General features: G+C 40.4%; 2 protein-coding genes across 3 annotated transcripts in view; one reads left to right on the forward strand and one right to left on the reverse strand.

Annotated features, from left to right (window-relative positions):
• cltrn (collectrin, amino acid transport regulator) lies at window positions 1-6,487 on the reverse strand. 2 transcript variants are annotated; one of them, XM_085448652.1, is made up of 6 exons: window positions 6,134-6,265; window positions 5,630-5,688; window positions 3,405-3,490; window positions 3,168-3,281; window positions 629-823; window positions 1-541 (listed from the first exon to the last, which is right to left on the reverse strand). In XM_085448652.1, the coding sequence occupies exons 1-6, from the start codon at window positions 6,198-6,200 to the stop codon at window positions 412-414; spliced, it is 651 nt and encodes a 216-aa protein (XP_085304778.1). In that variant the 5' UTR covers window positions 6,201-6,265; the 3' UTR covers window positions 1-411. The 2 variants fall into 2 exon arrangements, with proteins under 2 accessions (XP_085304778.1, XP_085304779.1); XM_085448653.1 differs by lacking the exon at window positions 5,630-5,688 and having other exon boundaries at window positions 6,134-6,487.
• Window positions 6,488-17,003: 10,516 nt separating this feature from the next.
• The window catches only part of reps2 (RALBP1 associated Eps domain containing 2), a 31,380-nt gene continuing 26,238 nt past the window's right edge, over window positions 17,004-22,145 (forward strand). Inside the window, exon 1 of the mRNA XM_085448252.1 lies at window positions 17,004-17,357. Within this exon, the coding sequence (XP_085304378.1) occupies window positions 17,178-17,357 (180 nt within the window). The 5' untranslated portion in view covers window positions 17,004-17,177. The remainder of the gene's footprint in view (window positions 17,358-22,145) is intronic.

A 22,145-nucleotide genomic window follows, 5' to 3' on the forward strand; every position in this document is an offset into this window, starting at 1 on the left:
GTGGTTTAACAGAGGATTTTATTGAATTCCTTCAAAGGTAATCATAAAGCCAGGCCTCCTAGACTTACAAAGGTAGGAATGAGCCTTCTTCATAAATGGGACCATTTGACTGGTTGTAAATGGTTAGTATATAGACCCCACTTTGGCAAAATATCTTAACACAACCCGTCATACAGAGATCTTTGATAAATCATCCTTCAACACTTTGGTTGAGGGGGAAAAACACATTTATTTGTAAAACGGCAGTTAAATAGTGTGAAACACTGGATTTGTTTAAGGCAGCCTGTGATTATTGTATTGAAAGGCCCAGCAAATTAACATGTCAAAACTGAAATGAATTACATTAGAAACTTTAAAGAAAATCACATAATTTTTCACACTGTGGCACGGCAGTTTTTTTATAAGAGCACTTTACATCTGCGTGAATCGCTCATCGTCCGAGAACGTCGAGTTATAAATACCGTCATTTGCACCGTTTTCAGCCGTTTTCACCCCTGTCTCTTCGTCGCTGTCCTCGTCATCTGCATCCATGTTTTTCTTCCTACAAAAAGAATGAGCAGATCAAATGAAGCTCAGTTATCATATTTTCAAAAAGCTAAATTAAATACATCCACAGTCATCTGCTCACAGTTTTCTTTGGACCAGAGGATACACAAGCAGGGCGATGATGCCGACGCTAACTGCACCCATGACCACCCCGAAGACAATGAGCCACGGAGGGGTGTCAGGGGAGACCGGTGCTGCCAGAGTGGGATAGATGCCATCGAACTCCAGAGTTTTATCTGTTAGCAGAAAAGCACCGTTGATTCGATTTCTCGATTTTCTATTGGACAAAAAAAAAGATTTCATTTAAGGGGATTATTCTGGAAAAGGCAAAACTGCACTGACTCTGGACAGCAACACAGTTTTTACAGTTTTGCCTCTTTACACCACCTAAGTTGATTAAATCCAGTAGATCTAGAAATACTTTTCTCTTCCCATCGTTCTGGTTGTCCAAACATTTTCTTAACTTTAGAAACAATTCTGTTATCATGCACTTCATCAGTTATCTTCTGTGGTCTTTAGGGTCTTTTAGTGTTGCTGAGCTGGTCTGTGCATTCATTCTTTTTAATGAATCTCTCCCTGATGGATTTATTTGGACGTCATGTTGAGCATTAAGGCCACAAAATGCAAGTTATTTCTCAACTACTTGACAGTCAGTTGTCCAATTTCTCTGAAAATACATAAAAGTGGCTGCAATTGAGGTTAATGCAGCTTTAATTAAAGCTGCATTTTTATCATATCCAGATAAAATCCACTGTAGTGGTGCGCAGAGACAAAAATCACAAAGTGTTTCATTGGCCAAATACTTAAAGATTTGCAACTTTGTGTCAAAAACACAAGTATGCGGACGTTAAAGTCACACTTTTGCTCCACGTGTTCATGCAATAGTGTTTCAGTAATGCTTAAATGTAGCCGATTTTAAACTCTTTCCTCCGGTCAGGGTCATTTCTCAGTACAGTACATCCTCCAGGGGATCTCTAAGTACTTCTTAAAACTGATGAGTCACACACAAAAGCATTTTTTATCATGAGTGATAAAACTGTTTTTAACTTTTAGGTTGACCTGGGGCTGGAACTGTTTTTTGGAAGCTTTGAAACCAGTTTGTCGTCTTAGAACTTAGCATCCCCTGAAACGAATGCATTAAGGAGGCAGACAAGAGGAGGTGGTGAAAGTATGCCAAGTTAACACAGCAGTGCCTCAACAGTGAGTGGTATACACACTGCGAACCCATTAAGTTAGTTTGCAGTTGGCCAGTTCCTCTGCAGGACCTGCTGTACAAGCTGGACACAGAAGCTACTGAAGTGGGCCAAGGCTGCCGAGGATCAGAAATAGTAATCAATGCATTCTTACAGGTATTAAACTGTATAAAAACATTGGCTGTAGTTTGAATTCAAACTACAATTTTAAAACTTTTTTTTTTTTAATTAGCTGACCTTATCGTTCCTGTACAGGAAAAAAAGCTTCAAAATACCCTGACTTCCCACATAAATTCTACAAGCTGGTGAATTTGTGCCAGAATCTTGGGAAATCTGTGATTCCAAAGTCTGCCTGTGAGTCTCCTCCTAGATATGAGCCTGGAAAACCTCCAAAGATAAGATGCCAGCTGGAAATAAACACGCTAGTTGACCAAACATTTATGAAGTGACTCATCCCAGTACAAAGGAGTAGTGGTTCAGTGCAAAGTCCCATACAAAATTTGAGCTTCATAAATGCTAACCGTAAATGTTAAAAACACAAAAATGGTGAAGAGCACCTGCCTTAAGTTATGCTGCTCTACATAACACATGCATTTACAGTAGAAACAGAGGATTTGTTTGGCGCTTTTTGGGGGGGTTACTAAAAATATTTGTTCGCTTTTTAAATAAATTCTACTGCTTTCTGTATCAGTTATTGTGATCCATTAAAATAGTGGATGTTAATGGCTGGTTGTGCATGAACAGCCGTCTCTCTCTGTTTCCCCTGTAATGGACTGGTGACCAGAAAAGTGTGATGGACGGATGGAAATGTTTAAATGAGAATGCTCATTACCCACATGAGGGAAATTATGTTCACTTAAGTACAAAAATAACCTGTTACTTCATAAAAATAAAAGGGATCGACTTAGTTTCTATGGCCACACTGCATAACCCAGGGTAAACCTGCTCATGCATGCATACATAAAATAGATGGTGTTTGAAAGCAAAGTGTTTGAAGTGTTAAGGTTAGTGATCAGGTTTGTGGTTTATGGTTTAGGTTGGAGCTTTGAAGCCTTGTTCAAAAGAAAACAAACCTCTGGCAGTGGCAAATCTTGTGTGAGAGAGTAACCAAAAGCCATGACACAGGCACACGTGTTAAAGCAAAATATAAAAAATGTCACGACACACCTGTTCCTGCGCTACATAATCTAGAAAGCTGCACTTTCGCACCATATGTGAGCCAAACATTCATTGGGAACATAATTACGCCCCCATTCATATTTATTTGGAAAACCCATTAGTTATTAGTCATTTTAGAATTTTCTAGGAAATGATAAAATGGGTAATAAATGTTTAAGAAAAATACTTTAACATCCATTATTTACATCCAGCTAAGAAGAAAATATAACAATAATAGTACCAATAACTAAAACTGTAGCATGTGATTACTTTATAGCCATCTCCACAGTTCCTTTATCAACAAGAGCCATGGTGTTCGGCCTCGTCACCACAAACCAGAAGGACACTCTCTGAGTCTCGTTACACGGATGGATGTCTGAAACCCTGGTGAAGTTTTACAAGACAATGAAAGCGAAGTTATAAAATGTGAGTCACCTATCGTGTTAAGAGATGTTCTATTATGTTTTTACAACTGTTTAAGAACAGATGACACAAAAACAGTCTTACCCAAATTCTTCTCCGTTAGTGAAATCCCTCATGGCAAAAGCCAGAGCGGCCCGGAAAAGGAACATTTCATTTTTGTTCCAGGGATACTGCAAAATCAGCAACATCAGATTAGGGACTGTTTTTCAGCAAAGGTTAACTGTTCGCCACATGGACCTTGGCCTCATATTAAGCAGTCACATGCACTTTAAGAGAATTCTGGATAATATTAAGCACTTGATTGTAACCATGACTCTAAAATGATGGCGTGTAAAATATTAATAAAAGCAGAAGTTAATGATTTGGAAATTAGTTAATATTGGTGTGTGTGTGTGTGTGTGTGTGTGTGTGTCTTAAACTTCATACCATCAGCAAGTTGCATTTAAATTGGAAAAGTAGCATTTCTACTCCCTCTGTAAGTATTTGGAAATTTCCCAACACTTACTGCTGCTGTGTCCCTGCAGATATTTGAGGCCTCCTCTGTCATATTTGTTCCCTCATAATGTGCAGAACGGTTATAATGCCTAACAGGTCTGAACAGACGTTTAATCTCTCGATTCTCGATTTTATCTGCTGCAGTACCCAACGAATGTGCGATGTGTTCTTGCTGAAATAAGCAAGACTTTCAATTTTAAAATCTACGTATGCAATCGTGACCACCTTATTAGGTACATCTGTTTAACTGCTCATCAGCATACATATCTAATTGTCCAGCCACACGCAAGCATGCATGTCAGTGGCTTTTAATGCCACACGTCCGGGTTCTGAGTACGGTATTTCAGGAATTTCTGATTTGCTTAGATGTTCGCACACAACCATCTGTAACAAAAAAAACAGTCCAGAAAACAGAGAGAAAATATCCAGTAAGCAGCAGTTCTCTATGTGAAAATGCCTTGTTGATGCAAAGGGTCAGAGAACAATGACCAGACTGCTTTGAGTTAACAAGAAGGCAAAAGCAACTCATAACTGCTAGTTACAACCACACAGAAGATGATCTCTCGACGCATAGCACACCAAATCTTGAAGCAGAAAGCAGAAGACCACACCGGGAAGCACTCCTGTCAGCTAAGAGCAGGAAACTGGACAATAGAAGATTAGAAAGATGAGGATTAATAAGGTCAGAATTTGGTCTAAATCAGGGGTGTCCAACTCCAGGCCTTGAGGGCCGGTGTCCTGCAGGTTTTAGATGTGTCCTTGATCCAACACAGTTGATTTAAATGCCCAACAGACACCTTTGGAATGTCCAAAGGGAGATTCACATAATGGATGTGCGTACAAAATTTGCAGTCGCTGCATAAAACTCTGAAGAAATGTTTTCGCCGCTTTGTTGAGATAAAGGATTAAGGCAGATAGAAACAGGTCCTAATAAAGTGGCTAGTGAGTGCATCATTGAGTTTCAACGGTGCCTTTAAAGATTTGCAAGTTGCCCATGGTATCTTCACAAAAGCACTCAGGGCCATCACAGATCTTAAAGAGGAAAGCTGTTCAGGAGGTTTTTCCTCTTTGTCTCAATCTCTTTTGAATGAGCTGCATAAACGGAGACAGCAGCATCTCTGGATCTTGTTTCTGCATGTATTTTTTATTTGCATGGTACACTTTGAACTTTCAAAAGTATTCCTGAGCCCATGTGGTGATGTTCACTCCAGATTCATGTCTGATTTATATTAAAGTGTTCTCTGAGGGCATGACAGCCATTCAGCAGTGATTTGCAGCCCTTTTCTCTTGCGTACAGAGATTTTGCTGGATTCTCTGAAACATTAATGATATTATCTATGATCAGTGTACTGTAGAAGATTAAAATTCTCTCTGTTTCCTCTTTGTTCCACAAATCTGTGCCAGAGTATTGAAATTCTCCCTGTGTCGAAAGACTTACCCTGCCTAGCATGGTTTTTTTTTTTTTTTTAAACGTAATCCTGTTTATCTAATTACTAAGATGTGTCCAAAGCAGGTGTTTGGGGGTGTATTGCTTGTTTTTTTTTAGCATTACACAACTTTTCTGATCTATTGTTGCACCTGGAACTTCAACTGATTGTAATGCTGGACATGAATGATCACATTTCTCAGTTCCACCACATTTTCTTTGTAAATATAGGTTGGAAATCATTACTTTCTTTATTTATAATTCACAAAACATTCAAATTTTTTAGGGAACGGGATTGCATTCCTGTTTTTAATATTATGAAGTCAGAGCTGTTTAGGGCAAGAAGAGCGATCTGAGGATGTGGAGGAATATTTAAATATATACATACAGCTTGATCTCCCAGTGCGGTTTTGATGCTGAATCGAACTTTGTAGGCTTCTCCAACACCTATAAAGATAAAACAGACTGAAATGTCCTCTGCGTGCCATGAATTGCTGTGCTAGGCTTTAGATGAGAAGTGTAGCTGCTGCAGTTTATCTTTCCTGTGCTGATAGACTGAATCCCAAGAGCAGCAGCGTCAAATTTAGTCTCTCTCAGCTATTTCCTCATAGTTTGGTTGTAGATTAGCAATTTTAGGATCATTGTTCAAGTCTACAATCACGATGGAATGAATGAAACCCTTGTTGTGAGGTAAATGCTAAGTTATGTGTCTAATCTGACTTTGTTCCAGTAAATAGATTAGAAGCTGCATTCCACACTCACTTCTGGGCTAAGAAGGGATAAAACTCCTGTACACAAAGCCTGTGTTTACTCATATTAATGAATTTATGTATTTTTTTTAAAAATGTGAACACACAATATTTGACCAAAGGTTACATTTTAAGAGCCTTACCTGGTTTACAGAGCCCTTCTGCCACAGAAAGTGACAAACTGAGCAGGAGCAAGATCTTTTCCAACATTTTTCCCAGAAAACAAAAAGCAGAATAGCACAATGCTGTAAAAGCTCAGGCAAAGGTCCCAGCATTCACCGATCTAAAGAGGTCGGCAGAGGATTTAACTGGATAAAGCCTGGGTTTAATGGTTAAGCCAAGACACACCTGAACTAATCTGTCCTCTCTGTAAAAAACAATGGCTGTCACTGCGCTGCACTGCATGGAAACAGTCAAGTGGGCGCTGTTTGTTCATGCTTTCCAAAGGAGCCAGATAGGTCTAATGTGATAGAGGCAGACCTCCCAGAGGAGAACAGAACGGCCCAGTCTGTTTCTATTTACCTAGTATAGCACAGTGTGTGAACTTCCAAGTTACAGCCACTTAAAATGGTATAATAAGTAGTGACCCCTAGAAACAGAAACAGCCTGGGAAAGAATATGTTAGGTGTCGGCTGTGTGCGGACAGGGATAGGACTAGGGTTGCCAACTCCCTGAAAAATAAATAAGGGACACCTCGTGGCCAGGGCCGGGCAACCCAGTTGTCTTCACCCTTCCCAGTGTGGTAGCTCTTTTTTTGTGTGTGAAATTATTTTTTAACCATTTGACTTGAACTTGATTTAAGCAGATGCATATTCTTTGTGATATGACCATATGGGAAACAAATGATCATTTAGCCATTTATTTTTAGCTCACAATGACAACATTAACACAGTAAAACAGGTCTCTTTCTTAAACAGAAGCCTGTCATGCTTAACTTTTGAGAATATAAGTAAATCTTTCTTTAAAAGAACTCTGTCCTACTTAACTTAAAATTATATAAATTAATAGAAAACAATAGAACAAAATCATTCTTGTAACAGTGCACATTTAGTGCATTTAGTACAGTTGGCTTCAGTTGAGGTATTATTTCAGCTTTTCTAATGCTAATCAGCTGCTCCTGTTTGTAAACCCACTTGTTCCCATGATTACGCATCTTAACTCATCATCATTATTCATCTATGTATTACTTTTATGTATTAGTCATCTATTTGTTGTAATCATCTATCCTTGCAGTTGTTTATTACACAAAATAAATTATATTATCACACTTCTGGCCACATAGCCCTGATATTCACCGCACATGCCCATATTAACCTTAACCAGAGGGTTTAAAAAAAACAAACCAGTGTTTACATACCATATCTGCTTCTGCCGTGGCCTGGCGGACAAAAAATTGGTAAAGGGTTCCCCGAGCTTTCATGCCCCTCGTGTTCTTCATGTGCCCACCAATAGAAGCATGCCTATGGAAAAAGTGCGCCGGCACACAGTGCAGTGCGCTTTATAGTGCACTTTTCCAGCCAGGTGTTTTCCTTTTCCCATTCCTCCCTGTACTTTTGCAGCCTTTTTTTTTCTTTCTCTGAGCGAACAAACATTGCTGCTCTAATGCTGGGCTCACATTGTGCGATTTTTGGCCCATTTTGAGCCGATTTTTGAGTCGTGCGACCGATTTGGTGATCAGCCCGATTTTGGCCTTCATCGTACATCGTGTAGTATACGTGGGGTAACGAGAAGCGATTAACACCTCACGACCAGCTCCCGATCATCAATCGCTCGTGAGGGTGTCACCGCAGCTGCTCACGCGCAAACACGTAAACGTCGGTGAAAAAGACGTTGCTGCACAGCTGTGCAGCGTGTGATCTGGACACAAGCGATGGAGGCACAACTTGTAGAACTTTGGAAAGCTCATCCGAGCCTTTTCCATGTGGCATCACAAAATGATCACGACCACAACAACCGTGAAAATAGTTGGATTTACACTGCTGCTCAATCACAGCTGCCTGATCAATGTTTTTCATTAGCAATTTAGCAAAGTTGATGTGGTGGTGTGTCTGTGTGAGTGAAAGACAGAGAGAGCGAGCGACAGATTTTCTGTTATAACCTTCATTTTATGGAGGCACAGTGTGCCGTCCGAGACTTGCACCGCAGTGTCGGCGTTTGTTTCCCTGTTGGCCATGCTTGTTGTTGTGGTCATCGGTTGTCTTCCGGTATTTTCTCCGTAAGCGACCTTTCCTCAACCAATGAGATGAGCGGTAATCTGACTTGTCATACTCGAATTGTCATAAGTGTGCTGTCAGCTCATTGGTCACAAAGCAGGAGAGGGGCTGGGAATTATGTTTTCAAACAAAGCGTTAATTCCATTAAAAGTTATAGACTACTTTTGATTCTCACTGTATTACGGGACAAAGTGCGTCCCTTATTAGCTCAATACGGGACGTGTACTTTTGTTTCGAAATACGGGACGATTCCGTATTTTAAGGGACGGTTGGCAACCCTAGATAGGACCCAAGGTGCAGACTCCGGAGACAGAACTTAAACCAAAACAGCTTTAATGCTGAACGCAAACATAACATAACTGGAAAAACTCAAAAATAAACTAACACCAGCGGATTGACAAAACACACAGCAAAGTAACCGGTAGATCGCAACACGGACACAGAGAAACACAGGGCTTAAATACACAGAGGGAGCAATCAGGGAATGAGTAACAGGAGGGAAACACAGCTGGGGCAAATCACGCCTAACGAGACAAGGGGAAGCAAAACCAGACACATTAACATCAGACATGGACTTTCAAAGTAAAACAGGAAACACATAACACAGACTGAACAAAGACACAGACTCGCACGCACTGCAACAGAGGGAACAGAGACGTGGGACCAGGGCAGACACAGACACTGACTGGACACGGGGATATAGGAACTAAGGATACACAGAGACGCGAACTAGACAAGGGGATACAGCTGACAGGGGAGACAGAGCAGCTAGAGAAGACAGAGACATAAACTATAAGACAGAACTCAAAGAAACCAAAGACTAGAAAGTATAAATAATATAATAAACTCAAAACCCCTGGGTCAACGACCCAGGCATCCTAACAGAATATAGCATCTAATTAATAGAAGTGGATCTCTTATCATTTTTTCCAGTTCCATATTTTTATTTTTACATATACGATATGATATGATATGATATGTAAACTGTTACCTTTCATTTTAAAAGAAAACAACATTAAAACATTAAAGGTGAAACTAACAGAGGAATTTAGAAGAAGAGCAAATAGTGCAACACACAGGGTGTAGTTGTAGTACAGTTGTTGTTGTTGTTGTTGTTGTTGTTTAAGCCTGGAACCCTGAGCCCCACTTATAAATCCTTGCACAGCATTTACAAAATCCCCTCACCCAGCCACAGGTATTAAACTATCTCGAGGAGCCGTGATCTTTGCAAAGGCTCGATGGTTTCTGTTCTAAAGCAGTGCTGCTGTTGGTAAGTGGTGGTAAACATGATCACTGCTGGTATCAGAGTGCATGTGCCATAGAAATATAAGTCAAAAAGAGAGAGAGACAGGGCAGTACTCCAGAGTCAGATTTCTCATATTTGCCAGCCCTTCAGGAACTTGACAGGATTGCAATGACAGGATTTAAACAAGAAGGGTCTTTATCACCTATGACAAATCAAGGATATGAAAAACAACAATCTCATTATGCATTCTAAGAGGCTAGAAAATAAGGATAAGCAGAACAGGTCCATTTCAGGTGCAGTTCATTTAACCCGCCGGCGACCCAGCCATATGTTTACACTAGATCATGAAATGAGGTAGCAAGATTGACTGCAGGAGAAGCCTTGAGGATACTTGATGCACAAAATGAGGACGCAAACAGCTCAGCTGAAGGAGATGAGTTGGGTTTACTAGTTAACTTGAAAACATGGAGCATATCCCAGCTGCCACAGGGTGAGAGGCAGGGTGCAGAAAACCATTTGCACTCACATTCATACTTGTGGCCAATTCAGAATTAGCAGTGAAGCTAATCCCATACTGTAACTGCATGTTTTGGACTGTGGGAGTATCTCTGAGTACCTGGAGAGAACCCACCCAGACATGGACAGCATATGGAGACTACACACACACCGGACGGTGGATTCAAACCCCTTGAAAATCATGTTATCAGAATAAATATCACAGATAAAGGAAAGAGTACAAGTATGATACACAAAACAGTACTTCTGTATGAAACGAAGCGAAGTCACTTGATTATTTTAGTCACTAAAATATTTTGGTTGCGTGAGGGTTAAGCCCAAAAGTCTGATTTGGGATACAGGTGAAATCATCCCAGCACTCTCTGTCCTTTCTGACCCAGTCCTGCTCGGTCAGAGTCAAGCAGGACAAACTGTACTCTCCACACTCCCTGTTCCTCCCTACATGGTAATCAGGTCTAACCTAGCTTTGCTATGTCATGCAGAATTAAAATCTCCCACAACAGATCCCAGTGAACTCATTCTCATCCTCTTTACTGAAAAAGCCTTTGCAAACACTTTCAGTTATTCAGTCAATCAATATCTAAGCTGGCACTTATATAAGGTTAATGATCCATTCTTCCTCATTGGCTGTTAGGTTAATTTTTTAACCACTGTCTCAGAAAAGTATGCTTGAGCTCGTCAATAGCTTCAATGCTAACATGTTAAATGTAATGGACACTATTGCTCCCATTAAGGTGAAGGTTATCTCTGGAAGGAAAAAGTCTCCATGGAGAAACTCCACACTGGTGAAAAAAGAAAAAAGAGAGTGTAGGAAAGCTGAGCGCAGATGGAGAAAAACAAACCTCCAGGTTCATTATGACATTTATAAAGAGAAACTTCACAATTATAATTTACAACTGAGGAATGCAAGGAGGTCCTACTTCTCTGACATCATCACTAAAAACAGCCATAATGCTCGGGTCTTATTTTCTACAGTTGACAGGCTAACAAACCCTCCTGTGTCAGTGGCAGCTGAACTTCATTCGACCATGGCCTGCAATGACTTTGCCAAATTCTTCACTGAAAAAATCCAAAAAATTAGACAAGCAATTGGTACATCAACAGCAGATCCAGGATATGTACTGTGTCCACCAAAAAACTGTTTAAACACCATGAAACAGTTTCAACCTATTAACAGCAAAGACCTGGAGGACATCTTAGGTAAACTGAACTCCTCCTCCTGCTGTTTAGATGTCCTGCCAACAAGTTTTTTCAAAAAGGTCTCAAAGACTTTAGAGTCAGACCTGTTACAGATCGTCAACTTTTCTTTATTATCAGGTGTGTTTCCAGAATCACTAAAAACTGCTGTAATCAAACCTATACTGAAAAAGGACAATCTTGACAAGACACAAATGAACAACTACAGGCCGATCTCAAATCTCCCGTTTTTAAGTAAGATCATTGAAAAAGCAGTTTCTCAACAGCTCAGTTACTTCTTAAAACAGAATAATTGCTACGATGCCTTCCAGTCAGGTTTTAGACAGAACCACAGCACTGAAACCGCTCTGACCAAAGTGTTTAATGACATATGTCTGAATACAGACAGTGGAAAAATGTCAGTCCTAGTTTTACTGGATCTCAGTGCAGCATTTGATACAGTTGACCACAACATATTACTCAAACGACTGGAGAACTGGACAGGTCTTTCAGGAACTGTACTAAACTGGTTCAAAACATACGTAGAAAACAGGAAATACTTTGTATCAATAGGTAACTTCACATCTGAGCAGACAAGTATCACATGTGGAGTTCCCCAAGGTTCCATCTTGGGACCCCTTCTGTTTAACATCTACATGCTCCCACTGGCACAGATTATAAACAACAACAAAATAAACTATCACAGCTATGCAGATGACACACAAATATATATCACAATGTCACCAGGAGACCGAGGCCCTGTACAGGCTCTTGGTAAATGCATTGAGGAAATCAATGACTGGTTGTGCCACAATTTTCTCCAGCTAAACAAAAACAAAACTGAGGTAATAGTCTTTGGCGCCAAAGAAAAACGATTACAGGTCACCAGAGAACTTCAATCTATACATCTAAAAACCACAAACCAGGCGAGAAATTTGGGTGTAGTGATGGATGCAGACCTAAACTTAGAAAAACACATTAAGACAATAACAAAGTCAGCTTACTATCACCTCAAGAATATATCAAGGATAAAAGATCTGATGTCTCAACAGGACCTGGAAAAACTAGTCCATGCATTCATCTTTAGTAGGCTTGATTACTGTAACAGCATCTTTACAGGTCTACCTAAAAAATCAGTCAGACAACTACAGCTCATTCAGAACTCTGCTGCTCGAGTCCTCACTAAGACCAAAAAAGTGGACCACATCAGTCCAGCTCTGAGGTCCTTACACTGGCTGCCTGTCCGTCAGAGGATAGACTTTGAAGTTCTGATGCTGGCCTATAAAGCTCTGAATGGTTTAGAACCAAAATACATCAATGACCTCCTGACCCAGTATGAACCATCCAGATCCCTCAGGTCATCTGGATCCGGTCTTTTATCAGTTCCCAGAGTCAGAACCAGACACGGAGAAGCTGCATTCAGCTTTTATGCTCCTTATATCTGGAACAAACTCCCAGAAAGCCTCAGATCAGCTGAAACACTCAGTTTATTTAAATCCAGGTTGAAGACTCACCTGTTCTCAGCTGCATTTGAATAAAGCACCAAATCCACACTTTAAGATTAAATTTCAAAACTTACATTTAACTACTGATTTTATCTACTGTTCTGATTTTATCTGTTTTGATTTTATATACTGTTTTGTTTGTTTGTTTGTTTGTTTGTTTGTTTGTTTGTTTGTTTGTTTGTTTGTTAATTAGTTAGTTAGTTTATTTGCTTGTTTTAATCAATTTTAAATCATGCTTTTTATTTGTTCTTGTTTCTAATGTCTCTGTAAAGCACTTTGAATCACCTTGTTGTTGAATTGTGCTATACAAATAAACTTGCCTTGCCTTGCCTTGCCTTGAAACCGCCATTTATTGGAAATTAAGTTCACATGGGTCAAGTTTGAATGTAAAGTCTCCTTTCCCTGATAACAGACTGTTTCAGTGATTAAAACACCACAGCAGACCACATGAAACTCTCCTACAATAAACGATCTTTTGTACCCATAAAATGTCATAAGTGTTTTCCAATAAAACAGACCACGATGACGCATCACTGAGGGTTGAGCCACTGGGTTACAGTAAGAATAACTGGTCTTTCCTCTTCCTTCCTCCTTCCTTGACAAATCAGCCAATCAAATGGCAACTCAGTGCATTTGGGCATTTAAACATGGTCAAGATGACCAGCTAAACCTCAAACCGAGCAGCAGAATGGGGAAGACAGGCAGTTTAAGTGAGTTTGGCACCTGATGGGCTGGTCCGAGTTTCCCACATTGCCATCTCTGGGGTTTGCAGAAAAATAGATAATATCTAAACGATGAGTCTCAATTTCTGCTGTCACAATTAAATGGTGGGGTCAGAAATTGGTGTCAACAGCATGAAAGGCTGGATGCGTCCTTCCTTGTATTAGAGGTTCAGGCTGGTGGTGATGGTGTAATGATGAGAGGGACATTTTCTTGGCACTCTTCAGACCTTTTATTGGAACATTGTTTAGACAAAACATCACAAAGCTCAAATAACTTTAAGTTGGATTTTTTTTTTTTGGGGGGGGGGTTAAATGCACTAAATGCCTTTTCGTTTTCACCTTTTTGGTGTGTATTATCTAAATTTTGAATTAATTTTAGCTTGATCACAGTTCACTTCCTGCTAAGCACTTAATTAAACTCCCAGAGAGCAGCCATTTAGCTTTTCTACCTATAAAACCCGGAGAGCAGCCAAATGGCTGGTAGGCTTTTAGCTAAGCTTTAGCTTCAGCCAAGTGGAAGCTAAATTGGCTAGTCATTCATATGTATATTAGGTTGTTACCTGGGAATTCTGGAGGGAGGGGAGTGGGGGGGTGTGATTGAAGGGGTGGGGGAGCTGCTAAAAGCTGTGCACTTCCTTTTGTGTTTCATCTTGATGCATTCTCAATCATCCAGGGAAATAAATCTCCAAAAGTCACCAACTTGGAGTGTTTCAGTTTGCCATCTTAGGGAGAAATCAACACACCGTCTAAGAAGTTTTTGCGCAAGTGAAAGCGATGTGAAAAAATTGTCCGTGGTAACATTTCTGCCCTTGTCTAGGAATGGTTCCATCAGCCTCATTACTACATTTTCAGAAAGTCTGTCCCCAGTGGGACGATTGGGGTCCTTGCCAAGATATGGGAAGACATTGCAAATGTACTTGGATTTTAGGTCGCAAGCCACCCAAAACTTGATCCCAAACTTGTCAGGTTTACTTGCAATATACTGCAGGAAACAGCACCGAGTCTTTGATGGGAAAAGCTGTTCATCAACGGTGATATGTAGACCAGGGTTGTAGCACGTGATGCAGTTGGTGACAGATGATCCCCACACACTGGAAATTGCAGCGAACATGATTGACATGGCAGCACTGAATGCACATGTGCTGTATCAAGCATGCACCGGGACGAAGGAAAGACGGGTGGACTTCCTGGTGGAGCTTGCAAGAGAGTTGGCTCACTCTCATGTAGCTGCGAAGAAGGCAAGAAAAGAACAGTTGCTTTGGACACAACCCTCCACACCTAGCCCTGGAAAAAGAGCCATGTGTCAGGTCAAACACAAATGCAAGAACAATCATGCCACTGTGCGATGTGTTCACTGCAACAGATACACATGTGGTAAATGCAGACTACAGATACCGTGGCAGTGCCAGGATTGTGAGTGATTGCTGAAAATGTTGAAATGTACTCACTCACTTTTTATTATTATTTGTAAATATGTGTACAAATGGTTGGTTTTTTGTACTGTTTTTATCAATAAATCTCAGCAACAAAGGACATACACCCATGTGTGTTGATTTCTCCCTAAGATGGCAAACTGAAACACTCCAAGTTGGTGACTTTTGGAGATTTATTTCCCTGGATGATTGAGAATGCATCAAGATGAAACACAAAAGGAAGTGCACAGCTTTTAGCAGCTCCCCCACCCCCTCAATCACACACCCCCACTCCCCTCCCTCCAGAATTCCCAGGTAACAACCTAATATACATATGAATGACTAGCCAATTTAGCTTCCACTTGGCTGAAGCTAAAGCTTAGCTAAAAGCCTACCAGCCATTTGGCTGCTCTCCGGGTTTTATAGGTAGAAAGGTAAAAGCCTGGGGATGCATGTGTTAATTACTTTTCAGGGTGCAGGTATTTTCTCTCTACACACGGTGGCAGCAGAGGCCCAGACATGACAGCCATTGCAGTTTTTAACCCAATCATTGTGAAACTAAAACAAAAACGTGAACCTCAATACACTGCATGAAATGCATCCGAAAGTAAAACTCATAGTGTGAAAAGCATTTTTCAAGGCTTTTAGATTTTGTGTGCTTCTTTAAAGGGCAATCAAGGTTAATCATCTCAGTGGGCAGATTACTGCTGGATCTGCAAAATCCAAAATATTTTATTTCATCTGAGACTCTGGTGATATTCAGATTGAAGACTTTCAAAAATATTTTTTAAATCTCTCCTGGGGGAAAAAAAAGAAAAACTATTGTCTATTAATGGCTGTGTGTACAAAATATGCAAACATAACACAGTTTGACAGGCATAAAATAGTATTTTTGCACCAACAAGGTGCTCTCCCAAAGCTGTCAGCCTAAAAACTGTTGGCTGATAGCTCTAAAACACATCTACGACAGATAAACAACATCTGAAAGTCATGCTGTTAAGAAACAGGATAAAAACATCAAGCAAAAACCTGACGCAGGACCTGCAGATGATCCATCTACTGCTCACCAAAGGCTCATCAGAAATGGGCTCAGTGGAAGGACAGAATACTATATATTCTTGACCGCTATACAGAAAGAGTCTCATCAGCAGTGGCTTCATTTTTCATGATAATGATCCCAAAAACACTGCCAATGAAATAAAAACATACTTGGGTAGAAAAACATACAATGAATCACTATCAGTCACGGACTGGCTTCCCCAGAACCCAGACCTCGATATTACTGAAGCAGTGTGGGATTCAACATCCAAAGAACAGCTTTGAATGTCCTTCAAGAAGCCTGGAGAACTATTCTTAAAGACTGCTTAAAGAAAATAAGGCCATCTCATAGAGTTCAGGCTCTGGTGAAGAGTAACAGTGCTCATACCAAATATTGATTTTCAAGCTTGTTAGACTCTCACAGACTCTGATTCATCTAATATACTGTATTTCAGTTTATGTTTGGACATTTTTCATTGAATCGTTTTCCATTTTCCTACCAGTGGATAAATAAATAGTGGCTTGAGACTTTTGCACAGCATCATGCAGGTTTGAAGGTTTGCTTAAAGCTGTAACAGGATCATGTGGCATTTCTGAGTCCAGTATTTTTTCTGTGCATGTTTACTGATTAATAATGGCCCCATTTCTGTGTCAAAAGGTCATTTTTAATACAAGTGTTACTTTAATGTCAGGACGTTAGCAGTATTTTTAAGGTGCTAATATTAGCCTCCATGAGTAAAAGTGACATTAAAGTAAGTTGCATTGTTTGTTTGCTAAATTTGCTGTTTATTTTGCTCTTTCTAGTTCCTTTATTGTATAAAATTTTAGTTTTGGATGTTGGCCTAAAGTGTCTGAACTGTTTATCTCATGATGAAACCAAATTCAGACTATTTATAGAAGGCTATTCTAATTTAGCAGGAAATATGAGTGATATTCAAAGTGCTTCCCTATGTTCCCTCAGAGCACAACAGATTAATTGTTGGCTTCATTATGCTGTATCATATTACACCGCATCTGTATTGTGATACAGGACAAGAATTTGTACAAGGTCCTGTAATAAAATAAGCTTTATTCAATTATGGATTGGAACGTAGGGTCTTCTTTCAGCTTGTCCTGGGCTCTGTCGCCCCCAGCAGGCGCACGGCGGTAGTGCTACAATCACTCACAATAGGCAGTAGGAGTGGACGAGCCTGAGGGTGAGCAGGCGGGCTGTCTTCACAGGGAACTCTCCTGTAGGAGGTGATACTAAACCCTCCTTCTTTTCCGACCTGAAACAGGAGCCGGAGTCCGGAGCAGGATGTATTGATCTGTTTGTTTGTAGTGCGTCTCCGGCGGATCCTCCATGCGTCAGCCCCGGGAATGGATCAGGAATCCGGTGCGGCGTCTGCGGGGAGTTTCATCTCCCTGAATGAGCATGAGCAGAGGTATTACTCAGGTCTCCACGGTCTGTGCCAGGCTGACACTTCAGGAAAACTGTCGTCCAGTAAAGTGGCAGAGCTGTTCAAGGCGTCTCAGCTACCTCCCGAATCTCTGCATAAAGTGAGTGTGGTGCTTGTGTCTGCGGCTGCTTGGTCAGCTCATGTTATCAAGTGTGAGGGGCTGAGGGCTGCGGCTGCTGCTCCCTAAACCCCCAGATGCAGGAGACACAGAGCCTGCGGTCTACTGTGTATAATAATGAGCCACATTTTCATTGTGATGCCTTTCTGATCTCTTTGTGTGTGTGTGTGTGTGTGTGTGTGTGTGTGTGTGTGTGTGTGTGAGAGAGAGAGGTTTCACAAACCCTCTTTCTCCCCCCCCTCTTCTACACAGGAAGCCAGTCTATTTACATATATGAGGGTATAGCTGAGCATGTGTCTGTAGGTCTCATCACTACATTAGTAGCTGTGTCGGTCCTCAGATGTCACCTTGGAGATGTTGTAGTTTAGGTTAAGGTTAGGCCTTTTGGACTCATTTCTAATAAGCTTGTTTACTGTAACCAATGATTTTTTTTTTTGATGTGATCAGCACCAACAATAGCCTTTGTCAGTAGTTATGTTTACAAATTGTTGTGCTGTCCCCTTTAAGAATAACAACTGTGGTTCTGAAATTTTAAACCATTCACTTCCAGAGGTTGACCAATACTAAATTTTGAGTGGCCGGCACCAAGTATTTGTGAAAAAAAAACCTCAATATTGATCCATCAGCAAATAAGATTTTTATAGATAAATGCATAATATTCATATTCGAGTATTCTGTCTGCTCAGAAGTGATGCACTCTGAATGTAGAAGGAAAACCACTTTTTCATCCATCATCAGACTGAAATAGTGAAATCATAGTGAGTTTCTTATCACTGTGATTTAATACAGCAAACATCACAAAGTCATTTGGATACAGGGACTTTTGTAAAACTGGAGCAACCTTTTGTCAGACAAATGGTTGAAACATCTTAAAATGAGAAATAATTTAACTCAATCAATAATAAATAGATTGTCAGTTTGGTTATTTCAGCTCAGCAGTTCATCTGATATAGAAATCATAACCTATAAACTTGATGTTTCTGTGATGGATTATAAAACATATAGATTCTTCAGACTTGCTGAGGTTTAATATGGCACATAAATGGCTGTTAAAGCAGTTTTACAAAGACAGCAATATATCTGAAACTTACAATACTTCAAAAGTCAAACATTTAAAGCATATACCATATCATTTGTGGTTATGGATCTTAAAACTTGTAAAACCCACCGCTTTATTAACCGATGCTTTCAAAATCCTTTCTGAAAGAATGAGGGTCTAATTAAAAGCAGACAAAACTAACACGTAAACAAATTTAATTAAAACTTTTACTGAGCTCCTTGTTTTTCTTTGCGTGTTATTGATTAAGCTTTATGGGCTGATACCCGACAAACTTGACAGACAACTTAATAGCAGTGGTGGTGTTAACTGTGTCTCGCTGGCTGCAGCATGAAAGAACCCAGTGAGAGTCATTTTGCCGACCCATCACAGGAATAAAAACACATTTTTCCAGCTCAGATGAGCACAGCGGGTCGCTGTCTCCGTTCACGCCACCCTCTGTCCCAAGGGGTCTGCTCCCTTCGATGGGAGGCTATTGTGTCTCTGCGTGGGTGTCAGGAAGTTTGGCACTGAGCCGCACTTCCTTCCTGTCAGGCCTGGATCGCCGCCACCGCTTTGGGGTGATTGACACGCAGCCTTCTGAGCTGTGTTTTGGCCCTGCGGCAGGATGCCTGCACGATCGCTCCTGAAGTCACTGCTGACTTCTGGGTCATCATGTCACACAGTATCAGAGACTGGCTTATGTCCTCTCTTGCCTCCGTGAGTTAAATGTCATGTTGTGGCTCTTGAGGTTGTGCTACAATCATGCTATAATATTTGCTAAAACAAAGGACATTTTCCACCATGTGCTGTATGTAGAGGTATGTTCTGCTGATTTACGATTTAGTAAATTTAGACAGGAAGTTTCTTTTTTTTTTTTTTTCCTAACTGATCTGTTTACAGCAGATAAATAAAAAAGCACGAGGCTTCCGCCTGCTGCAGTGAGGTCAGCTGTTGTGCTCATTAAATGGATGTATAAAGACTTGGGGTCACACTGCTATTGCCTGAGATTAACTTTACCGCCATCTAAGCGGATGTCCCTCATAACATTTGATCATGGGAAAGTAACAGCCACTGCAGCCACTGTAAATCCCAACCTATACAATTCGCAGTACATTTGTAGTTCATTTTCCTGCCATGTGTTTGTGCGTAAATGCCACGTTCAGGTTCCTGCACAGAAACGATGTGTTGACAGATGTGCTGTCAAACCTGTCCAGATGAATGAGGGTGTGGTCAGAGTTCCTGTGCTCACATCCTGGTTTGATGGTGCTGGTGCTGCTAGCTGATTGTTTAAAAATATTAATGGAAAAAGGCATATGACTAATATATCAGTACGTAAGTTGTCTAGTATGAAAAAACTGTTTGTGGTACTTTACAAATGGCATCATCACATTGTTTGTCCGGGGGTTCCTCCAACAATCTGCAGTGCATATAGTAGATAATGTATCACAGCAAAGAAGTAGTTGATGTGCAAACGCTCAGTGTTATCACCGTAATTTGCTGACTAATTCGTTAAACAGTGCAAACACTGACCACCTTTTCTTTCCACCATAACGTACTGTTTAATCAAACCTAAAGTAAGTGTAAGTAGGTTTAAGTGCGCTTACTTCCTGCAAGATTAATGGCTGATTCTAAATTAAGAGCGTGTGGTTAATTGGTTGTCAGGGTTTTTCCCCTCCAATGGACTGATGACCTATCCTCTTGGTCCTGCCGTATGATGGTTGGACTATAAGAATATAAATAAAGAGTTATTTGTCTGTGGCCATATCTAATCAACCAAACACATGCTAGAAATTCAATGGATTCAGGCATCTAGACATGACCTGCTGAATCTCTCAGAATGGGGAAGAAAGGTGATTTTCGTGACTTTGAACGTGGCATAGCTGTTGATGCCCGCCAGGCTGGTCTGAAATTTGCCCAAAACTGCTGAGGACTTTCCCACAAAGCCATCTCTAGAGTTTACAGAGAATGCTGTGGAAAAGGGAATGGTAAATTGAGGCTACAATTCAAAAGGCTCACCGAAATTGGACAACAAAAGATTGGAAAATCACTGGCGGGTTTGATTTCCGCTGTGAAACTTGGATTGTAGGGTCATAATTTTCTGTAAACAACATGAAAGCATGGATCCACCCTGCTCTGTATCAACGGTTAACGCTTGTGTTGGCATAACAGTATGGGGTATACTTTGTTGGCATACTTTAGACCCCTTAATACCAACTGAGTTTTGTTTATAATACCATAATGTTGTTGCTGATCATGCCCAGCCCTTTATGAATCTATACCATGAAAAATTAATACAATTTTGAATTTCAAATGGGGCCTAATCCTATACTGGCAATATATTTAAAAATATATTTATTACTTTAGACACTTAAATAAAGATTTTTATACAGTTAAACAGTACACATGCACTGCAAAAACAACATATACATATATATACTAATTATTAGAATACTTTCACACACCAAAACTGGGGCAAATCGACCACAGTCGAGAGGTCCAGTTTGTGACTTAGTTCAACAGGAGCTGCCAGCTACAGCTGGACATGTCGACATCCACCTGTCAGTTAAAGTGTCTATTTTCCTAATAATGTCCTAACTCAGGCGAGCTATAAATAATCCCTATGCAGTGGGTAGGAAATTGTAGAACCATTCTCACTTTTTGGCGTTGTATTTTTCAGCTTTGGGGGCTGCTGTTTGTTTCCAACCCAGAACTCAAGTTACTCCTAAGAGTCAAATGCTGATTTCTGTGCTTTGTGTCTGTGAAACAGCAGATGCTTAACACCACAACAAACAATAAGCTAAATCTGGCGTAACTGCTGACAGTTGAAACATCAATGCCACCCAGACTGCTTTTTGTATCCACAATAGATGTGAACCCATGGATTAATCTTGGATTTTGCACATCAGTCAAATACTTTTACATTAAAATGTAAAAGTAAAGAGAAAAAAAGAAGTTCCTGACTGCTAACAAATGCTTTTTATCAGCAATGACAGTGGATCTGGTCAGATTATTCTCCCTAGTACTACAGGGTAATATGTTGAATAACGTGGCTCTTCTCTAAAATTACATCCTCAGCTAGCCATAAGATTCAGTAGTATCCACAAAGTTGCACCAGTGTTGACGTAGTGAGCGCTGAAATGCTTCTGGCATCATTCCACCTTCCTTAAATAACTTTCCCCTAAGGCCGTAGATCTGACCTGTCAGTCTGGTTCCTGAAGGCCTTCGCTGTTCTTCCTGCAATAACCTCATCATCTATCATTTTTCCGCTGAAATCAGGCGCACACATCAGTGCTGCAGACCTGACCTCCAGCTGTATGCTCAGCCTCTTCTCACAAGACTGTAGCTGTTTTGAATGTCCTGCCCCTGTGAAAGCTGTTTAATGAATACACTGCAGGTCAAGCAGAAATAATGTCTCATAAGGCAACGTGAGCCCTTTGGCCTCATTAGACAATAGATAGGACCAGGGCCCCATGTTCTTCGTATTTCAGAAGTGCATACCACTAAATGTTTAAAAATGGGCTCATGTAGGCTTTTTTTTTTGGTGACGTATAAAAAAGTAGACCTTGCTTTGAATTTTGTCAGTTTATGAAAACATGTTTGTGTTACTGGTTTTAATTCCATTGTTGCCACAATAAAATATCTATCTGGATTTCATGAATCCAGCCTTAGTGGAGATGTGGAGAATGGCCAGAAGAAGAGGGCATTACATTTTGGTGAGGATCCAGAGCACT

The sequence above is a fragment of the Copadichromis virginalis genome, linkage group LG23 (genome assembly GCF_057382275.1).
Source record: "Copadichromis virginalis isolate Kocher_CV1m ecotype Utaka linkage group LG23, C_Virginalis_male_GT1.1, whole genome shotgun sequence".
NCBI lineage: Eukaryota > Metazoa > Chordata > Actinopteri > Cichliformes > Cichlidae > Copadichromis > Copadichromis virginalis.

Excerpts from the sequence above, each read along its gene's own strand:
- cltrn (XM_085448653.1), bottom strand. The coding sequence starts at position 6,265 with ATGCTGGGACCTTTGCCTGAGCTTTTACAGCATTGTGCTATTCTGCTT. Across the intron at positions 3,491-6,133 it reads AGAAGGGCTCTGTAAACCAG|TATCCCTGGAACAAAAATGA; the intron begins GTAAGGCTCTTA and ends CTGATTTTGCAG. Across the intron at positions 542-628 it reads CCTCTGGTCCAAAGAAAACT|GAAGAAAAACATGGATGCAG; the intron begins GTGAGCAGATGA and ends TTCTTTTTGTAG.